The sequence below is a fragment of the Apiospora hydei genome, assembly GCF_038363865.1.
Source record: "Apiospora hydei strain CBS 114990 chromosome Unknown utg000004l_segment0_segment0, whole genome shotgun sequence".
Taxonomy (NCBI): domain Eukaryota; kingdom Fungi; phylum Ascomycota; class Sordariomycetes; order Amphisphaeriales; family Apiosporaceae; genus Apiospora; species Apiospora hydei.
The window spans coordinates 5,068,454-5,084,635 of NW_027117363.1; the positions used below are offsets into that span (position 1 = coordinate 5,068,454).

General features: G+C 54.2%; 7 protein-coding genes across 7 annotated transcripts; 4 read left to right on the top strand and 3 right to left on the bottom strand.

The window, feature by feature from the left end:
• Positions 1–2,155: 2,155 nt before the first annotated feature.
• Positions 2,156–2,999, bottom strand: PG997_004123 (uncharacterized protein; the record flags this gene model as incomplete). Its single annotated transcript, XM_066808438.1, has 2 exons — positions 2,156–2,566; positions 2,628–2,999. The coding sequence occupies 2 exons, from the start codon at positions 2,997–2,999 to the stop codon at positions 2,156–2,158; spliced, it is 783 nt and encodes a 260-aa protein (XP_066672056.1).
• Positions 3,000–4,162: 1,163 nt separating this feature from the next.
• Positions 4,163–6,741, top strand: PG997_004124 (nonselective cation channel; the record flags this gene model as incomplete). Its single annotated transcript, XM_066808439.1, has 7 exons — positions 4,163–4,481; positions 4,558–4,667; positions 4,795–4,895; positions 4,989–5,303; positions 5,353–5,670; positions 5,724–5,787; positions 5,842–6,741. 7 exons carry the CDS (start codon positions 4,163–4,165, stop codon positions 6,739–6,741), a joined length of 2,127 nt encoding a protein of 708 aa, XP_066672057.1.
• A 682-nt stretch (positions 6,742–7,423) lies between these two features.
• PG997_004125 (uncharacterized protein) lies at positions 7,424–7,711 on the top strand (the record flags this gene model as incomplete). The annotated part of the gene is made up of 1 exon (XM_066808440.1): positions 7,424–7,711. The coding sequence occupies one exon, from the start codon at positions 7,424–7,426 to the stop codon at positions 7,709–7,711; it is 288 nt and encodes a 95-aa protein (XP_066672058.1).
• A 455-nt stretch (positions 7,712–8,166) lies between these two features.
• PG997_004126 (methyltransferase) lies at positions 8,167–9,015 on the top strand (the record flags this gene model as incomplete). The annotated part of the gene is made up of 1 exon (XM_066808441.1): positions 8,167–9,015. One exon carries the CDS (start codon positions 8,167–8,169, stop codon positions 9,013–9,015), a length of 849 nt encoding a protein of 282 aa, XP_066672059.1.
• A 325-nt stretch (positions 9,016–9,340) lies between these two features.
• PG997_004127 (small nuclear ribonucleoprotein Sm D1) lies at positions 9,341–9,923 on the bottom strand (the record flags this gene model as incomplete). Its single annotated transcript, XM_066808442.1, has 3 exons — positions 9,341–9,654; positions 9,758–9,807; positions 9,910–9,923. 3 exons carry the CDS (start codon positions 9,921–9,923, stop codon positions 9,341–9,343), a joined length of 378 nt encoding a protein of 125 aa, XP_066672060.1.
• A 583-nt stretch (positions 9,924–10,506) lies between these two features.
• On the bottom strand, positions 10,507–10,989 carry PG997_004128 (uncharacterized protein; the record flags this gene model as incomplete). The annotated part of the gene is made up of 1 exon (XM_066808443.1): positions 10,507–10,989. One exon carries the CDS (start codon positions 10,987–10,989, stop codon positions 10,507–10,509), a length of 483 nt encoding a protein of 160 aa, XP_066672061.1.
• Positions 10,990–13,136: 2,147 nt separating this feature from the next.
• PG997_004129 (uncharacterized protein) lies at positions 13,137–15,826 on the top strand (the record flags this gene model as incomplete). Its single annotated transcript, XM_066808444.1, has 4 exons — positions 13,137–13,382; positions 13,443–13,996; positions 14,056–15,178; positions 15,287–15,826. The coding sequence occupies 4 exons, from the start codon at positions 13,137–13,139 to the stop codon at positions 15,824–15,826; spliced, it is 2,463 nt and encodes an 820-aa protein (XP_066672062.1).
• Positions 15,827–16,182: the final 356 nt, after the last annotated feature.

The window sequence follows — 16,182 nt, forward strand, 5'->3', positions numbered from 1 at the left end:
TCGTCCCGCGTGTCGCAACCGGTCGGTCGTTGACGAGGGGGGTAGCAGTGGTAGTATTGGCAGCGCTGGCAGCATGGTGGTAGGCCTTCGGCAAACGCGGCCTTTTGATCACCTTGTCCCAGCTCGTTTCGGGATCTTGAACGGCAGCCAGGCCTCTCCTGAATTGAACCGGGAGGGACCAGAGGGACCAGAGACACGGAACGGGGTGCAACTGAACATCTTCGTTTGACTTACAGATAGGCAATATGAAAATGAAATCAGACGACGGTTGTAGGTAACAACCGATGACTTGGACTGCGGGTAACTACAGCAAGCGTTTGCGTAGCGCCAACCTCTTCCGCTTCGGTTTGGATGATTATGAATGGGTCCAGCGGGATGAGATGCCTGTGACTATCCGGAAGTAGGTAGTTAACTTGGGGAAGGGGGATTGTCGTGTTTCGAGTCGGGCTGCGAGAAAACGAGTGTAGTAGAGACAAATCTTGACGATTTTCCCTCAAAATGTCACAAAAGCCGAAGGAGAGCCACCCTGGACAGGTCGTGTCTGGTTGTTAGAGAACGTGGTGGTGGCCTCAGATCAGGGGGTAGGAACAGCCGAGGGGACTGGTTGATTTGCTCCAGTCCAGTGCGGACGATTAAACGAATGAATCCGAATGGAATGAGGGACAAAAAAGTGAGAGGAAGAGGCTGGAAAGCCAGACTGCAGAGAGGTGCTTTGCGAGAGCAGAAAGATCAAAGAGTGACAGTGTTCTGAACAGAACTTCAACAAGCATCCACCATTCAACCCGGCCTTGGCAAGTGTGAGCGTGGGAATACGAGAGGAGGGGAAGGTGATTCTTCAATTTCAGAGAGACGGCTGGCGGGTTGACACGAGAGACACCAGAAGTTTTCTGTCGGCCTGCGTGCCTGGGGGTCAATCCTCATCTCATGCGCGTGTCTCCAGTTTCCGGGCCCTGCACGCTCCAGCTCCAGGTACACGTCTGTGGCCCTGTCAGGGGCTTCTACTATCTTGGGCTAGGCGTGCCGGGGCGCTGCTTCGCTTTTCCTCCTCGTCTGTAACTGGTGCAGTATCATCATCCACCTGCCTAGCCCGGAAAGAAACGGTGCAGGGGAGGGTCAGCGAACTGGCTGTACTCCAGGTAACGAACGGAGTCCTGATTCCCACATTACCAAGTCGCGTGCAGCCAGTCGAAAGGCCGATCGGGACTTTGAATCAACTTCATACGACGCGACTCGTGGGCTTGGGCCATGGCCTTTCTGCATGACCGGGTAACAAAACCAATATGCACCTCAGCTTCAACTGAATAAGTAAGTTCTTACATGAAATAGGCAATGAGGCGCATGCGCCTGCTGCCTGTGTAAGTACATATCATGCCACTGCATCTATCTATCCGGTCTGTTTTGCTTTAGGCTGAGCCTCCTGGCCAAACTATGGACTTGACGTGTCTTATGCGGCGCTTGTTTCTGATGCCACTCGGGTTCTGACAGTTCTGACAAGGCTCAACTTTAAACTCTCCCGTACCCCGTGGCAGATAGTGAGAACTTGTTCGATAGTCAATTGGAGTTTAAATGGCTGATCAAAGAATGTGGGTGTCGATCATTCGGCACGCATACCGGACATCCAGGCATTATTTGCCCTGCCTAGGTTGATACCAGCGATGTATTATTCTAGGGGTGAGACCTGCTTGACTATACATGCTTTTTCCGACTACCTCGATGTTTCAGAAGTACATCCTCGCGGGAGACCGTAGCATTGCTGGCTGCATGCTTGGATTATCATGCCCTCAAGTGGCAGAGTGGTCTGCTTCACATGGCGGTGTTGGGCTTTCTGGGGTATCCATGCCCAGATAGATTAATACATCGACAAAGAATGCGGCCCCTCGATCTTAAGATGTACCCTATATCTCGTCGACGTATAGCCATGTAGGCAGATGTATGTATTGAATTCTTAGAAGCCCAGGAGAAATCCCTAGCTTGTGCACGCCACAAAGAGGAAGGGAGATAAGAGTTTCAACGACATGCGCAACGGCTGCTTCGATGCCGACTGTGGTTGCATTGGGCGCAGTGGTTACAGGAAACTGTCGAGGACAGAATCGGCATGATCTTGCCTGGTGTTCCTCGCGCCTTGTGATTGTGGCCTTTGGACGGCGACGCCGTCTTATGCTTCAATCTTGCCTTCTGAATTCACCCGCGTCTTGTAATCGCGCGGAGACTCAAAGTGCTCTGGTTTGCCTCCCCATATACCCAGCTTTTGGGCTTTTGCCTTAGCTTCCGCAGCTTTGTATTTTGCCTCCAGGCCACCGAATTCGGCGCCCGACTTGGCTTCATAGGTAGTGGCCAAGCCTCTCTTCAGCATCTCGAAGCCGACGTCTCGTCGGATGAAAAATTGGCGTACAAAGACTGTCGCCACAATTCGATCGTACTGGTCGCGCCTGTATATCTTGGCCCGAATCCGCTTTCCCAGGAGATACTCAGACAACCATGCCAATGCGTCTGTCGCAAAGGGCTGGGCCTGTCTGCCGAAGTGTGCGCCTTCGGGGGCATCGATGCCCGCGATACGTATGGGTATCTGGGGGCGGGCTGTCAGGGCGGAGCTCATCGCAAGTTAGGTATATTTGGGCCGAACTGACCGTCTTGTTTTTCAAGTCCACCTTCTTCGTGGGGACGTTGCGCAACCAACCCCAACCGGCCATTCTTCCGCCAGGAGTGTGAAACATGTGGAAGTTGTCGCCATCGCCAACGCTCGTGACCTGACCAAAGATGCTGCGAGTGCGGAAGGAGCTGGGCTTGACATAGCCAGCACCCGGGATGCGACGCAGGTAAGAGCGGTAGATGTGGAGAGAAACGAGGACTGTTGTCGTCACCAGAACCGTGGGGACCCAATTCCGCGGGTCCTGGAAGTGCTGCCAGTCGGTGCCATTGAGGCTGTCAGCCCAGGAGATAGGGCGCCTTTCGGTGCTCTTATCCTTGCTGGAATCGGATCGTGAGAAGGGCCATGGCATCGTCGCAATGCGCAACGGTGGGCGCCACGTGGATTCGTCCAACAGCAACCTGTGTGCTGCGTTTCCGAGATATCGCGCCCTTTGGAGAAAATGGCGTTGTGGTTTTCACTTCCCGTCCGTCCAGAGATTTTCCTTTGGGCAGGTTGCGTGCTGCTGCTACATCAATCGGATGCAATGATGCCTCAGGCCACTGCTTGCGACGACCCGTTCTGGGGAAGATTTGACGTTAGCGGACGCGACCAGCAGACAGACAGACAGACCGCCGCTTCGGCTGAGTTGAACCCCCCACTTCAACCCACGCTGCCATGGGATGGGCATCGGGGCATCGGGGCATCGGCCTGGCCCAGACTGCTTGACCTTGGACCTTGGACCTTGGGGCCTTGGCTGCAAACAGATATTCCATATAAAAATATATGTAAGCAGCCAACAAACGAGATGCTCAGTATAGGCAATGATATGTAGGAAGCTATGCATCGGCATTGCAGGGTCAATGTATGTACAAGACTCCAGGGGTTAATGCTTAAACGAACCTATGCCGCGCATGGCACTTTGACGTCAGTGACCACAACCATGTCTACATGTACATGTAGATAGCAAAGGAGATCTCTGTTCCACCCAATCGAAACATCATGCTGCACTTTTGTGGCATCTTGACGTGGTCCACTGCTCTTCTGCACAACGCCTTGCTGAGTATCACAAACTCATAGGTATGTAGGCTCTATAGGTCTTTTGTTCCTGTCCAAGAAGCTCCGAGTCTCCGGCAACAAAGAAGAAGAGCTCTCGTCTCGTCAGCCAACTTTGGGGGAGGATTGCTTCGAATCCAATATACCTCGCGAAATCCTGCAAAACTTCGCGGGCCAGCGCTTGATCGTCCTACTTGCCCACACATCAAACGCTCTCACACTCAATCTTGCCTCGTTCGTGCATGAACTCCTTCGTCACTCAGCAAACTTCATCCTGAGAAGGGCCATTGAGACGCACGTGATCATTCATCGCACATTACATTACGGGGGTCGCTGCTGCACCCAACAAACAGGTGACCTCCGAAGTCCAAACTGCCTGCATCCCAGCCTGCATTCACCGCTCCGGCGCAGTATATATCTCAATTGCAACGGCATGGGCAGAAACCTGGACTTTCACCCGTCGATATACTGAAATCCGTCATGACGGGCCACCGCGAAGCGCGCCAGCGGCCAGCCGTAGCGCGCCAGAACACGTCCAACATAGAGCGCGAAGAGCGGCGGCCGCTGCTCTCACGAGCTCGTTTCGCCCACTCGATGGACGGCGAGCAGTTCTTCAGCTGTAACACAAACGCCCATGCCCATCTCCCTGTTTATACCAACATCCACAGGATTCGGCGAGACGTCGTGTCGATTGTGGAAGACTACCTGACGATTGAGCAATTAAGAGACCTTCGTCTCAACATCTCCGTCGTCCGTCCCTTGGTCGACAAGCTCTACGAATTGGACGACATTTCTATAGGTATGCAGCCGTTTCTTGGCAACCCTCTTTTTCGCGCAGATCTCGTGCGACCGGCATGACTTGCTGGTTACATTAGATCGGAACCCTGATTCAGTTACTAACAGTTTCCAAGTATACTGCCTCCTCGTCAATCGGGCACAGTTCCTCCACGAGCAGCAACATCTGAACAACCGTCAGAATGTATATGTCAGTCGCGCAACTCTCTGCGAGGTTGTCGCCACCCGTATCCTGAGGCGCTTCGGCGAGGACAATCCCGGCCCGGAGGGCCACATTACTTGCCAACATTCTTGTGGCTGGATTTGAACCTTTTCAGAATGCCCCGGAGGAGGTCCGTCGACAGGCGGCTGTGTCCGCCTCGTGGGAGCTCCGACGGACATTGCCGGCTCTGGAGATTGCCATTCTCAGCGAAAGCAAGTACTTCCCTGAGCTCTAGTTACTGTCAAAGAGTGTAAGTCTAGGTTGCATCTGCTGCAAACACGGGACAACTGCTGAACACAATATTAACAGGACCGATGCTATCTACACCGGCCTCATTGTTTATACTCCGTCCACATTTTTGGATATTATTCCCGATCGCTACAAGCAAAAGCCCATTTCACTTTACGACCCGCGCGAAGCTCCTCTGCTGAACCAGTATAGACTGATTGTTCCACGGACAAGAAACATCCTGGAGCTGTTTCATTTTATCTTCTTACTATTTCTTTATCTGCTGTTCATGGCAGAGCGGAATGCGGAGTATCTCAGTTGGTATGAGATCGCGTTCGCGGTATATGCTTTTGGCTGGGTTCTTGACCAGTTTGCAACAATACTGGAACATGGGTGGTAAGTGTCGACTGAAAACTATCCATGGGCTCTGACTAACCGATCCAAGGGGCGTATACACCCAAAACCTGTGGTCCTTTCTCGACGTCATGTTCGCGATTGTCTACTGGGGTTACCTAATATTGAGACTTCACGGTTGGAGGCAAGGTGAATTTTACCATGGACAGCAAGCCCTCGATGTTCTGGCGATGGGTGCACCTTTCCTAGTTCCTAGATTGGCTTTCAACCTCCTGTCGGACAACTTGGTATTCCTTTCGTTGCGATCCATGATGGCCAATTTCATCCTTCTCACGTTCCTGGCATGCTGGTGCTTCCTGGGCTTCCTTCTGTCCATGGTGTGGCTTGCCGAAGGTCGTCATAGATTGATGTACGTCTTCCCTCCACGCTGTTTGATCATCCTACTTACCAATGTCCAATCAGAACGATCAGTAAATGGATGTTGTGGATTTGGTTCGGGCTGGATGGTACAGGAGTACAGCGTTCGGTAAGGTCGCCTAGCACCTAGGTGGTGTCTGCTTTGTCTAACCTGTTCGTATAGACCGAGTTCCATTGGTTGCTTGGGCCGACCTTGATGATCACTTTTGCATTTCTGGGTAACACGTTGTTCCTGACGATTCTCGTGTCGATGCTATCGAATACCTTCAGCACCATTGTTACAAACGCCACGGCCGAGATCCAGTTTCGCCGTGCAGTCCTGACACTGGAGGGTGTCAAGGCCGATGCTATTTTTGCCTACCCACCGCCGTTCAACATCATCGCCATGTTTGTTCTACTCCCGATGAAGTTCCTGGTCAATGCACGATGGTTTCACAAAATCCACGTGGCCACCGTACGAGCGATCAACCTTCCTATCCTATTGCTCGTTGCGATTGCCGAGAGACGTCTGCTATGGCCCGAGTCCAAGAAAGCAAGGGCTGCTACTAGGGGATGGTTCTGGGAGAGGTGGAGGATCACAACTCACGGCGACATTCAAACAGTATTCGCGATAGCACCGCCAGACTCAGTGGAGGACGATATTGCCGTGGACGACGAGCTGACACATCACATGATTCGGCGGCAGTATGTTCGACAGCAGAGCGGGGCGCATGATGCCTTGCCCAAGTTCCCGCCGAGCGACGAAAACAAGAGCGAAGGAAGCCGGCGTACGTCTGTATTGAAGCCGCCAGCAAGGAGGGATTCGATTGCACCCTACGGAGAACTCGACCAGCAGGTTCGGGATATCATTAACGAGTCTGGTGAAGTCAACCAGGTCCATGATCGGCTAAGTTCGCTGGAGCAGACCTCTGCCAGGATGGAGGCAATGCTTGAGGAGTTGTGTGCCAATGCACTGGGTGGTGATGATGATGGGTCTTTCGAGGAAGGCAGCATGAAGACAAGTGGAATGACAGGGACTTTGCGCGACCTTGATCGGACCGATGGAGACGAGGTCGACGATTAGAAACGGCGCCTTGGAGTGCTATCCAGATCGGACTCCGATGTTGCTACATACCCGTCACGGATTTGGTTCATGGCATGAATACGCCACGTATTAAAAGTGCCTATATATACTTATAGAATGTTTGATTTACCCAGTGTTGCTGCCTGCTGAACAACCATCACAGCAAGCGACGGCCCGTGACGGCCCGTGACTCGACACGCATGGAAACGATGAATTATCTTGACCGTTAATCTACGCCCTGTGACTATCGACCAACTTACCGTTCGTTTACCCAACGCGCCTTCCTTCATACCACGTTGGGACTGTCACTGGCATTTGACCGGTCGCGCAATTGCAGACACTGCCCTCCACCAAAACAGAAAACAGTGACATTTTCTACTTTTCTGCCGCCAAAATTTCATCTCCCTGCGGCACTTGGTTGAATCTACACAAGCGTTACAGCCATCAGGCACAATATCGATCCACGAAGTGTGCACAGCCAGTCGGCTGTTCAAGCGAGATCCAAAACGGCTACTGGGATCATAACAGACTTGCCCGCTATAAGTCTACTTCTCTGATAAGCGGCGAACCAGAACCGGAGGTGAACGGTCCGCCAAGCCCCCTTTTACAACATTGCCAGTCCGTATCCCACGTGTAGTACTTACCTACCTTTAGGACAACACAATAGGAAGAGAGGGAGAGAATGTGCGAGACAACTCACTTCCGCTCCCGAGACTGCGGTCACCACTGGCTCCAGATCGCGGCGGCGTGCTACCCGGGCTTGGGGTTCAACACTTGCGACACTTTCGGCGACGGCAAGGTGCGCGAGGAGTCGCCCGTCGTGGCCGTCGACACGCTGTGCCCGGCCTGTCTGCGTCCAGGGCTCTACGACAAGAACACGATCCGCATGATCCTCGACATCAAGGACCGGTACCGGTGGGGGGTGGGACCGGACCGGAGGGACTTCGGGGTGGACTGCAGCGTTATGTGATGATGATGGGTGCCGCAAAGGAAGAAGGCGAAACAGGAATCGGGGCAGGGAGCAAACGGGGAGTTGGGATATCGTCGGGATGGAGTATTTGGGGTAAATGGGGGCCATGATGGCGTTGTTTCGGGGACAGACAGTTCTCTTCCATCAAAGACCTCCATCACTTGCATTTACGTACGTACATGCACTTGGTCGTGCCCTTCCACCATGTGGTGTTCGTCGACCTGTACAAAAGGTCAATCACGTGCTTATTGACTGGCCGTTTTAGCATTAGCATTGGGGGAAAATGGAGAAAACCTTTGCGTTTCTGCAGCTAATCAGCGGCCGTCAATCCGCTCTTACATGACCCCAGCGAATTGTAGCTCTTCCCATTCTCCCCCGAAACCGAAGATTTGTCGGTGCCACTCGGCACGCACACCAAAGAAAAAGAAAGAAAGAAAGAAAGAAAGCCACCCCTCATGCTGCCCACCCCGGATACCTCGCATGTAGCGTTTGAGCGCGTGTACGAGCCTGCCGAGGACTCGTACCTGCTGCTTGATACGCTATCCTCGGAGAGCGAGACGGCGTTCTTGAGAAGTCGTTTTGGCGGCAACCGCGCCGATGCTACCACGACCCCGACGGCGGCCGGAACCGTCCCGGCGCCGTTCGTTGTGGAGATCGGACCCGGGTCCGGGGTCGTGATTGGCTTCGTCAACGCCCACGCATCGCACATCTTTGGGTCCTCCGAGGTGCTAACCGCGGCCATCGACGTGAACCGCTACGCCTGCGCTGCGACGCGGGAAACGGTACGGAAAGCCGCAGCCGATGTCGCATCATCATCCCCTTCAACATCGCCGACAGCCACCACCTCTAGCTCCAAGAGCGGCACGTTCCTAGGCGCCATGCAGGGCGACCTCACCGCCCCTCTCCGCGACGGCTCCGTCGACGTGCTCATCTTCAACCCGCCGTACGTGCCCACGGAAGAGCTGCCGCGGCAGCCGACGGCGACGGACATGGTGACGTCCGGGGCCGCGCCGACGTTTCAGGACGACTCGTATCTGCTGTCGCTGTCGTACGCGGGCGGCGCCGACGGCATGGAGATCACGGACCTGCTGATCGGGCGGCTCGGCGAGGTGCTGGCGCCGCGCCGCGGGTGCGCCTACGTGCTGCTGTGCGCGCAGAATAAGCCCGAGGCCGTCAAGCAGCGCGTCCGCGGGTTCGGCCCCGAGTGGCGGGCCGAGACGGTGGGCTCGAGCGGGAAGCAGGCCGGCTGGGAGAAGCTGCAGATCGTCAGGATCTGGAGGGAGGAGGAGCAAGAGAGCTCGTAGTGGCAGTAGTGTGTCAAGAGGAGCGAGGGCGGAAATTCAAGCATTGGGGTTTGTCAACACATTTTTATTTTTGTTCTTCCTTTATTTGCGGTCAGTTTGGCGATTCCAACCCTACAGGTGCAAAGAAAAATAGAAAAAGAGGAAGCCATACCAGCCGCCCCAATCTTGCTTGCATCAACACGAAGGAGTTTCTTCCGTTCAAGTAGCAACACATGTGAACCCCCTTAAACGCCATTCATTGCATGTTTTCAGGGCGCCGAATTCTTTCTTATCCCTGGTGAATAGTCCCTTAGCGCTTTAACAACTTCTACCAAGTCCGTCCTCCTCAAGGCCTGCCTCCCCGACCCCGGCCGCGTCCCCGACCGCCGCCGCGCATGCCCCGTCCCCTGCCGCCACCGCGGGCGCCGCCACGGTCTGCGACCTCCTTGCGGGCCTTGTTCTTGGGCTTGACCGAGTCGTCGATGAGCAATGTGTCGAGGGGTAGCGAGTCGGGCAGGATGAAGTAGCGGACGGTCGAGCCGCGGATGTTCATCGTGTCGAGCGAGATGGGGTCCTGGCCCTTGGCCGTCATCTTGACCGTCTTCAGCGCCGTGTTCATCTGGGGCGAGACCGATGTGATGGTGCCGTGTACGATGGTGCCTGGGAGATGAAGAGATCGAGTTAGTCTTCGGAATGGGGATGCAGTGCACAGAGAGAGGAGGCGCTCTGTGCCGTAGCAAGCGCAAGAGAAGGAACAACTTACCATTCTTGAGCTCAATCGTCACCGTCTCGTTGGCACATTTCATCAAGAATCTGGCGAGTGCATGTCAGCCTTGCGTAGCTTTGTTTCCCCCTTTGGAAAGGTTTGCTTTAGCACGCATCGTGCAAGAAAGGGGAACGCAGTGTAGTTCTTACCTAACGAGCTTCATCTTGGCTGATCCTGCTGCGGTGTGGTATGACGCAGGTGTTTTGGTTGATTCGCGGTTTGCTGGTCGGTCGCGTAGAACTGGAGGTGTGGTAGCTCTGAGCTTCCCTGCCTGGAAATTTCACAGAGCACAGTCCATGTAGTGAGATGCGCACTGTCCTGCACTCACGTGACCCCACCCATGAAGACGCAGAGTTAGAATAACCAACACCATACCTACTCTGGGTAGCAACCTATAGTATCTGCCAGTAGAGTAAGCTCAGAGAAGAGACTCAAGCCAATGGTTCCGGCGTGGATGGAACAACCGGCCGTCGACGGGATAGCTACTATGTTAGCCGTGGAAAGGTTGGTGGTTGTTCGGTAACTTCAAGATACGTGCTACTGATAGAAGCAGTCGGGCGTTGCTAGGTATGTAATCACTATGGCCTAGCACGAGAATAAGCTGGACAGCGTCCGATTGATAAAGTCAAGTGTTGTGATTTGGTAATCAAGATAACCGGTATGTTTGTAGAACTGGCGCAGTTAATGCCCAGATCATGGCTTGACGGTAAGGATATATAACAGCTAACAGGGTGCCACTGGCCAGACTATTTGTCCTTCTCCGTCTCGTTCTCCGACACCTTCTCCCACTCGTCTTCCGTGCTGACACCCGATCTCGAACCGGGCGAAGGCTCCGGCCGCAGCTTCAGCTCGCCAACCTGCTCTACCACCTCGACCTCCTTACTTGCCGAAATCTTGGGCCCGAGCTTGCGCACCGGAGTCCCGACCGTCTCGACCTCTGTCTCGTCGCTCTCGTCGGCCGTCTGGCGGGCTATGGTGTCCGCCTTGGCCTTGGCCTCTGCCTCGCGCGCCTGTTCCTTCTTTAGCTCCACCGCGAACCAGTTGATCGACCACCACAGGCCGCCGCAGATGACCGACAGCACGACGAAGTGGATGCTGTGCGTGCCGATGAGGAGGCCGAAAAGCACGAGCTGCAGCGCGGCGAAGGTGGCGTTGGTCGCGATCAGGAGCGTCGGCGTGGTGCCCGGGGTGAAGATGGAGCGCCACAGCTCTTCGACAAAGGTCGCCATGTTGCCAGGTTTAGTGTAAGTGTATTTGTGTGGTAACGCGACGGCGATGCAGTCGTCGTGGACTATATGCGACAAGCCCGTAGTGTTTTGTAAAGTTTGGGGAGCTCGGGGCGTTTTTTGGCCAGGTAGTTGATGACGTTTCGGTTGTTGAATTCGGACAAATGATGAAGAGCTCGGGTCCCGAGAAAACAAAGACGCCCTTCGTCTGGGAGAGCAGCAAGGATCGAAGGGATGCCGCTGCTGTGTTCTCTTTCTCGCTTTCTGAGGCCAGGTGTTATCGCCGGCGTGATTGTCTTGGTTAGGCAGTATCGACTTTTGACGGCACAAGAGGCAGCACTGAAATGATGCAAGCCAATTTCTTTAGTTCCGTCTCGATAGCCACCGGGCGTTGCTCGTATATTTGATGGCGGGGCGGGGCAGGGCAGAGCAGAGCAGGGCAGACTGGGCGACCGATGCAACTGGGCGTGTCTGGTCAAGCGTACAAGGACTTGACTTGAAAGGCAGGATGCAGAAAGACCTTCTGGGGATTTGCTGGCTCGAGGCGATGTGATCAAAGGGAACTTCAGACAAAGAGGAGCGTTCCCAACCAGGGAATATAATATAAACAAGACCCGTAGCGCCGGTGTCCGTCCCTTAGAAAGAGACAGCCGGGCAAGAGAGCTGCCTGAGCCTACGTCCAACCTAGCACATCAGGGCTAGCGGCGGGCTTTTTTTTATTTTGGTGGTGGTGGTGGGAATGAGGGGCACTTGATACAGACGGTGTCGGGCATGAGTACTTCAGAATCGAGGGTCTCGCAGTCGGCTTACCAGCCATCTTGACAAAAAGGCATGTACCATGGGTCTCATGCCCCGTCCCTGGTGATGCGCTGTCTTTGCACACATCAATCAATACAGCAATGCGACTTGGGTGGTAGGTTGGTCGGTAGTAAGTGGCTGGATCAACCATTGATACGATGGACCACATACATAGACCACTCAGTAGACCCGGTACATTATGGTCAATGATCAACACATCCTTGTTCGCTGGGACCGGCCCCTCCACCGTATAGAGTCCCCCCCTTATTAGTCTACCCGGGTGCTTTTCCGTCTGACATGGGGCATGCATACTTACTTCTATCTTGGACATAAGGTAGGTAATGGCTGCGTCTGCTGTGGACGTGCGTGCTTGTACGTAAGGTTAGGTATGTTAAGTAGGTATCCAACGTAGCATGCGCAGGCGGTTAATCAAATCAAAATAACGTCAGGCGAGGAGCTGCCGGCAAAGCTTATCTGCGTCGGTAAGGTCGGCGGTTAGAATGGGCTGTGGGTGTGTGTGTGTGTCTCCCATGGCCATGGGACATGAATACAAACCCCCGAATGCTCAATGTGAACCTACCTACATGTACGTTCGGCGGCACCCAAGAGCACCAGCATGGATGCATGTCAGATGCGACTGGATGGACGGGACTGGACGGAACTGTCTTTGCTTAAATGCTCTCCATTAGGAGCAGAAGGCGAGCTTATATTTCTGCCCAAGGCCAGGTACGCACTACTTTTTCTTCTTGCTGGTGGTATAAGAGGCATTTCCCTCCGAGTTGCCGTATGTAATCCTTCTGTTCTACGAGCTTACTGTCCCTTCGTCTTTACCTTCCCTCCTTTTTGGTTTTTTGGGTTTTTTGGTTTTTTTGGTTTGGTTTGGGCTGGCAGGGTTATTGAAGCCCGTGCGACACTTTCCGGCGACATCGCATATCGCAGTCGCTACAACTACAAGCGATATTTGGCCCGGCAGAGCCTCATCCTATCTTCTGTCACTTTCCATCTACCTTACCCATACGTCTATTTAATTCGCAGTACGCTTGACGCGGTTCAGGAAAGGCTACAGTGCCCCTGCGCTTACCCTCCCAGGTATCAGACCCAATAATTCATCTATTCGCCTTGTATTCGTAGTCGCGCAAAGACACACACACGCACACAACCCCAACAACTTGCGAAACCAACAATCTTCCACCAGCCATCGCACGGAAGCAAGCACCGCCCTCAGGGACCGGTCGCCATCTATCGCCGGACTCGCGAGCGCACTACACATCGGAGTCTGCAACATGCAGCTCGGCGAGTCCATGCCACACACCGTCGAAACATAGCAGGTCTTCCCGCTGCCTCACGTCATGATGAACAGCGCCGCTTTCGGCTCGCCAGAGCTCCAGGTGACCAAGCAAGTACCCTCCGACATCGACAATATGGCCACGCCTTCCGAACCGTCCAAGTCCCAGGTCATCGTCCACGAACAGCCAATGCCGTCCATAGCTAGACTGTTGAAGGAGAAGAAGCCCGAGTGGGAAGCTGTGCAAACAAAGAAAAGACCGCTGTATCTCCTGGATCTGCCCGTTGATATCCTCGGTCTGATCGTCAAGGAGGTGAGCAGGTGACACTGTCAACAATAAACCCTCGCCTCATTCTAATGCTTGCTTGTCTAGATAACACACACCAATGACCTTACGTCGCTCGCCCTCACATGCTCTACGCTCTACAATCTGTCCGTCCCGCATATCTATGCCCGCTTCGATATAGTTTGGCCTGACTCCACGATACCTAGCAATGAGTCGAAAGGGGTGGATGCGCTCACGTACGGGCTGTCGACACTCTGTCTCGGAAGCAAGTTCGCACAGAGATCAAGATGGACCAAGGCCAGGAAGTCGGGCACTATGGGGACCTCGCAGAGGCTGATCGATAACCAATATGCCAAATACACACGAAAGTTCTCGTTGGGAAATGGCCCCAAGGACTGGGTCGCCGAGTACAACATCACGAAGGAGAGTGGGAAGATGCTGGGCACTCTGGTCGCTCTGGCTGTCAACAAGATGGCGAACCTGGAGACGTTTGTGTGGGACATGCCCACCGGAGTGCTGTCCGATGTTTTCATGGCGCTTGCTTCCACCCAAGACTATGAACCGGACGGAAAACATAAGCTGCAGAAGGTCTGGATCCGTTGGCATGACAATATGGCCATCACAGGTGCCGATTCGCCCATGTCAACCCCCCTGCCCCGCCCGTGGCGCCCGTGGCCATCCCTACGGTCCCGGCCCTTAGCCCGGCGTCCGCCATGAATGCGATGTCGTTGGCTGGTCGGCCGCCCCGGTATGCCGATAGTCACGTAGAATATCCAACATTCAGCGTGCTCCCGTCGCTCAAGAGCCTAACGGTTCTCGACATTGACGAGCTCGCATATTTGGACGAGATGTCAGAGCTGATTGAACGGTCGCAAAGCACGCTTCGGGAACTTCGAGTGGGGATATCGCAGAAAGCCATCGGACAGGATTTCGCTAATACTTGGGAGGGCGACAACTTACACCAAGTCGACTTTAATGCGAGATGGCCTGGCGAGAGTGCGATTCCGGAAAAGAGGCTCGGAGGCGTGCTTGGGGTTCTTGTGGGCAGAATCTTTGAGATGCGCCGTAAGGGCATACCTAGGTCGAAGCAGAGGGTTGCGCAGGAAGAGACGCCTGCAGCAGCCCTAGATGCTGCTGTTGGCGACGGTGCTGTTCACGACCCTGCCCATCAAGACAAACAAAGCGCATTACCAAGACGCCCTCTCGATCCGAATTCCGACCATAGTGACGCGGTACCAAACAACTCTCACGAAGGGCGGAAGCGGCTGGATGGCAAGTTGACGTTGGAGACCCTGGAGCTGGAACGAGTGTCACTGGCCATGCAGGTCTGTTGCAAAGCGTTCGACTGGTCTGTCCTCAAGAGCCTGACCATTCTGGACTGTAACCAACACGAGACCCTTTGGAAAATGCTCAAGCGGCGGTTTCAACCAACACAAGTCCTTCCTGGCTCTCCCCCAGGAACGCCACTGCAATATCATATGGCCCTGAAGAGGATCCACACTGACCTGGCGACTCCCGCCCTGATCAAGTTTGTTAAGGAAACTCTAGCACCGAATTCGCTCGAGGTGTTCTTCTTGCAGGATCGTCGACGATCCACAACACCGCCGCGTGTGACTGTGGATCAGATATTCAACGGCGCGTTGAAGCGACATCGTGGAAGCTTGAAGAAGCTACTTCTCGACAGTTCGGATAAGCTCGGTACTGAATCAAAGGGCACCCGTTGGCGGCACTGGGTTCTTTCGAGTGATATCATAACCTACCTCACCAGTGGTCGTATGCCGAACCTCAAGGAACTGGCGGTGGCAATCAACTACAGGGACTGGGTAAGTTTCATGCATATCGTGTTTGGCTTCTTTTCGGTATACCGAGATCTTGGGTAGCTGACAGAACTATAGCACCGCTTCCTCCAAAGGCTTCCCAACATTCCACAGTTGCGATCTCTGTATATCCAACACATGCAAGATCCGTTTGACGGGGGATTCGAGCCTAGGGAACTAGCTCTGCAGCTTGTCGACATCGTCACTCTGCGCCCGGAGATTCAACTGTGCTACATCGGCATTGCTAGCAAATGCTTCGAGATACTCGAGGCCTCGAGGGGTACGTCTTCAGCACACCAAGGCTCACACGCGCATGGTTCCCACCACCATCATCCCAACCACAATGCCGCAGGGAACATGACGGCCGCAGATGTTGACGAGGAGGAAGACGAGGACGAGCATAGCGACGGCGACACCGAGGACGAGAACGATGGCGGCGATGATGCGGGCGGCGGCAACGTAATTGCCGACGCAGCTACCGATGACGAGGACGGTGGCGACTCGTCGGATGACTCGATCGACGAGGGCGGCGACTCGGATACGGAGTCAGTATTCCAGGAGCCTGATCAAGGCAAGTCCCTTCTGCGGCTGCGCGAGATACTGTTTTATGACGATAAGGTCGCCATATTCAAGGCAAGGCACGCTCGCCTCTGATACCCATCGCAAGCCGGTACTGACTGAGTCGGCATCGGCATCGGCTACCCTACGAGGAGAAAGCACATGGAAGAAGACAGGGGTATTTTCACGTTGGCATGGGAGTTCTACATGGTTTTTAGTGATTCAGACCCTTTTTACATACCAGGATATCATCATCCGTGGATGGGGGTCTTCTTTTTTTCGCTTCAAAAAAAGCCGGCGTTATGGTATGGTTCACTCTGGGAGGAAAGGGAGGGTTCTCGGGACAGGACTTGATATGTATTTACCCCCTAGCGAGTGCGAAAGCCGGTTAAGCGACAAGCATTTGGGCAGAAGCAGGGAAGCTGGCAGTATGTATGTGTGTGTGTGTGTGA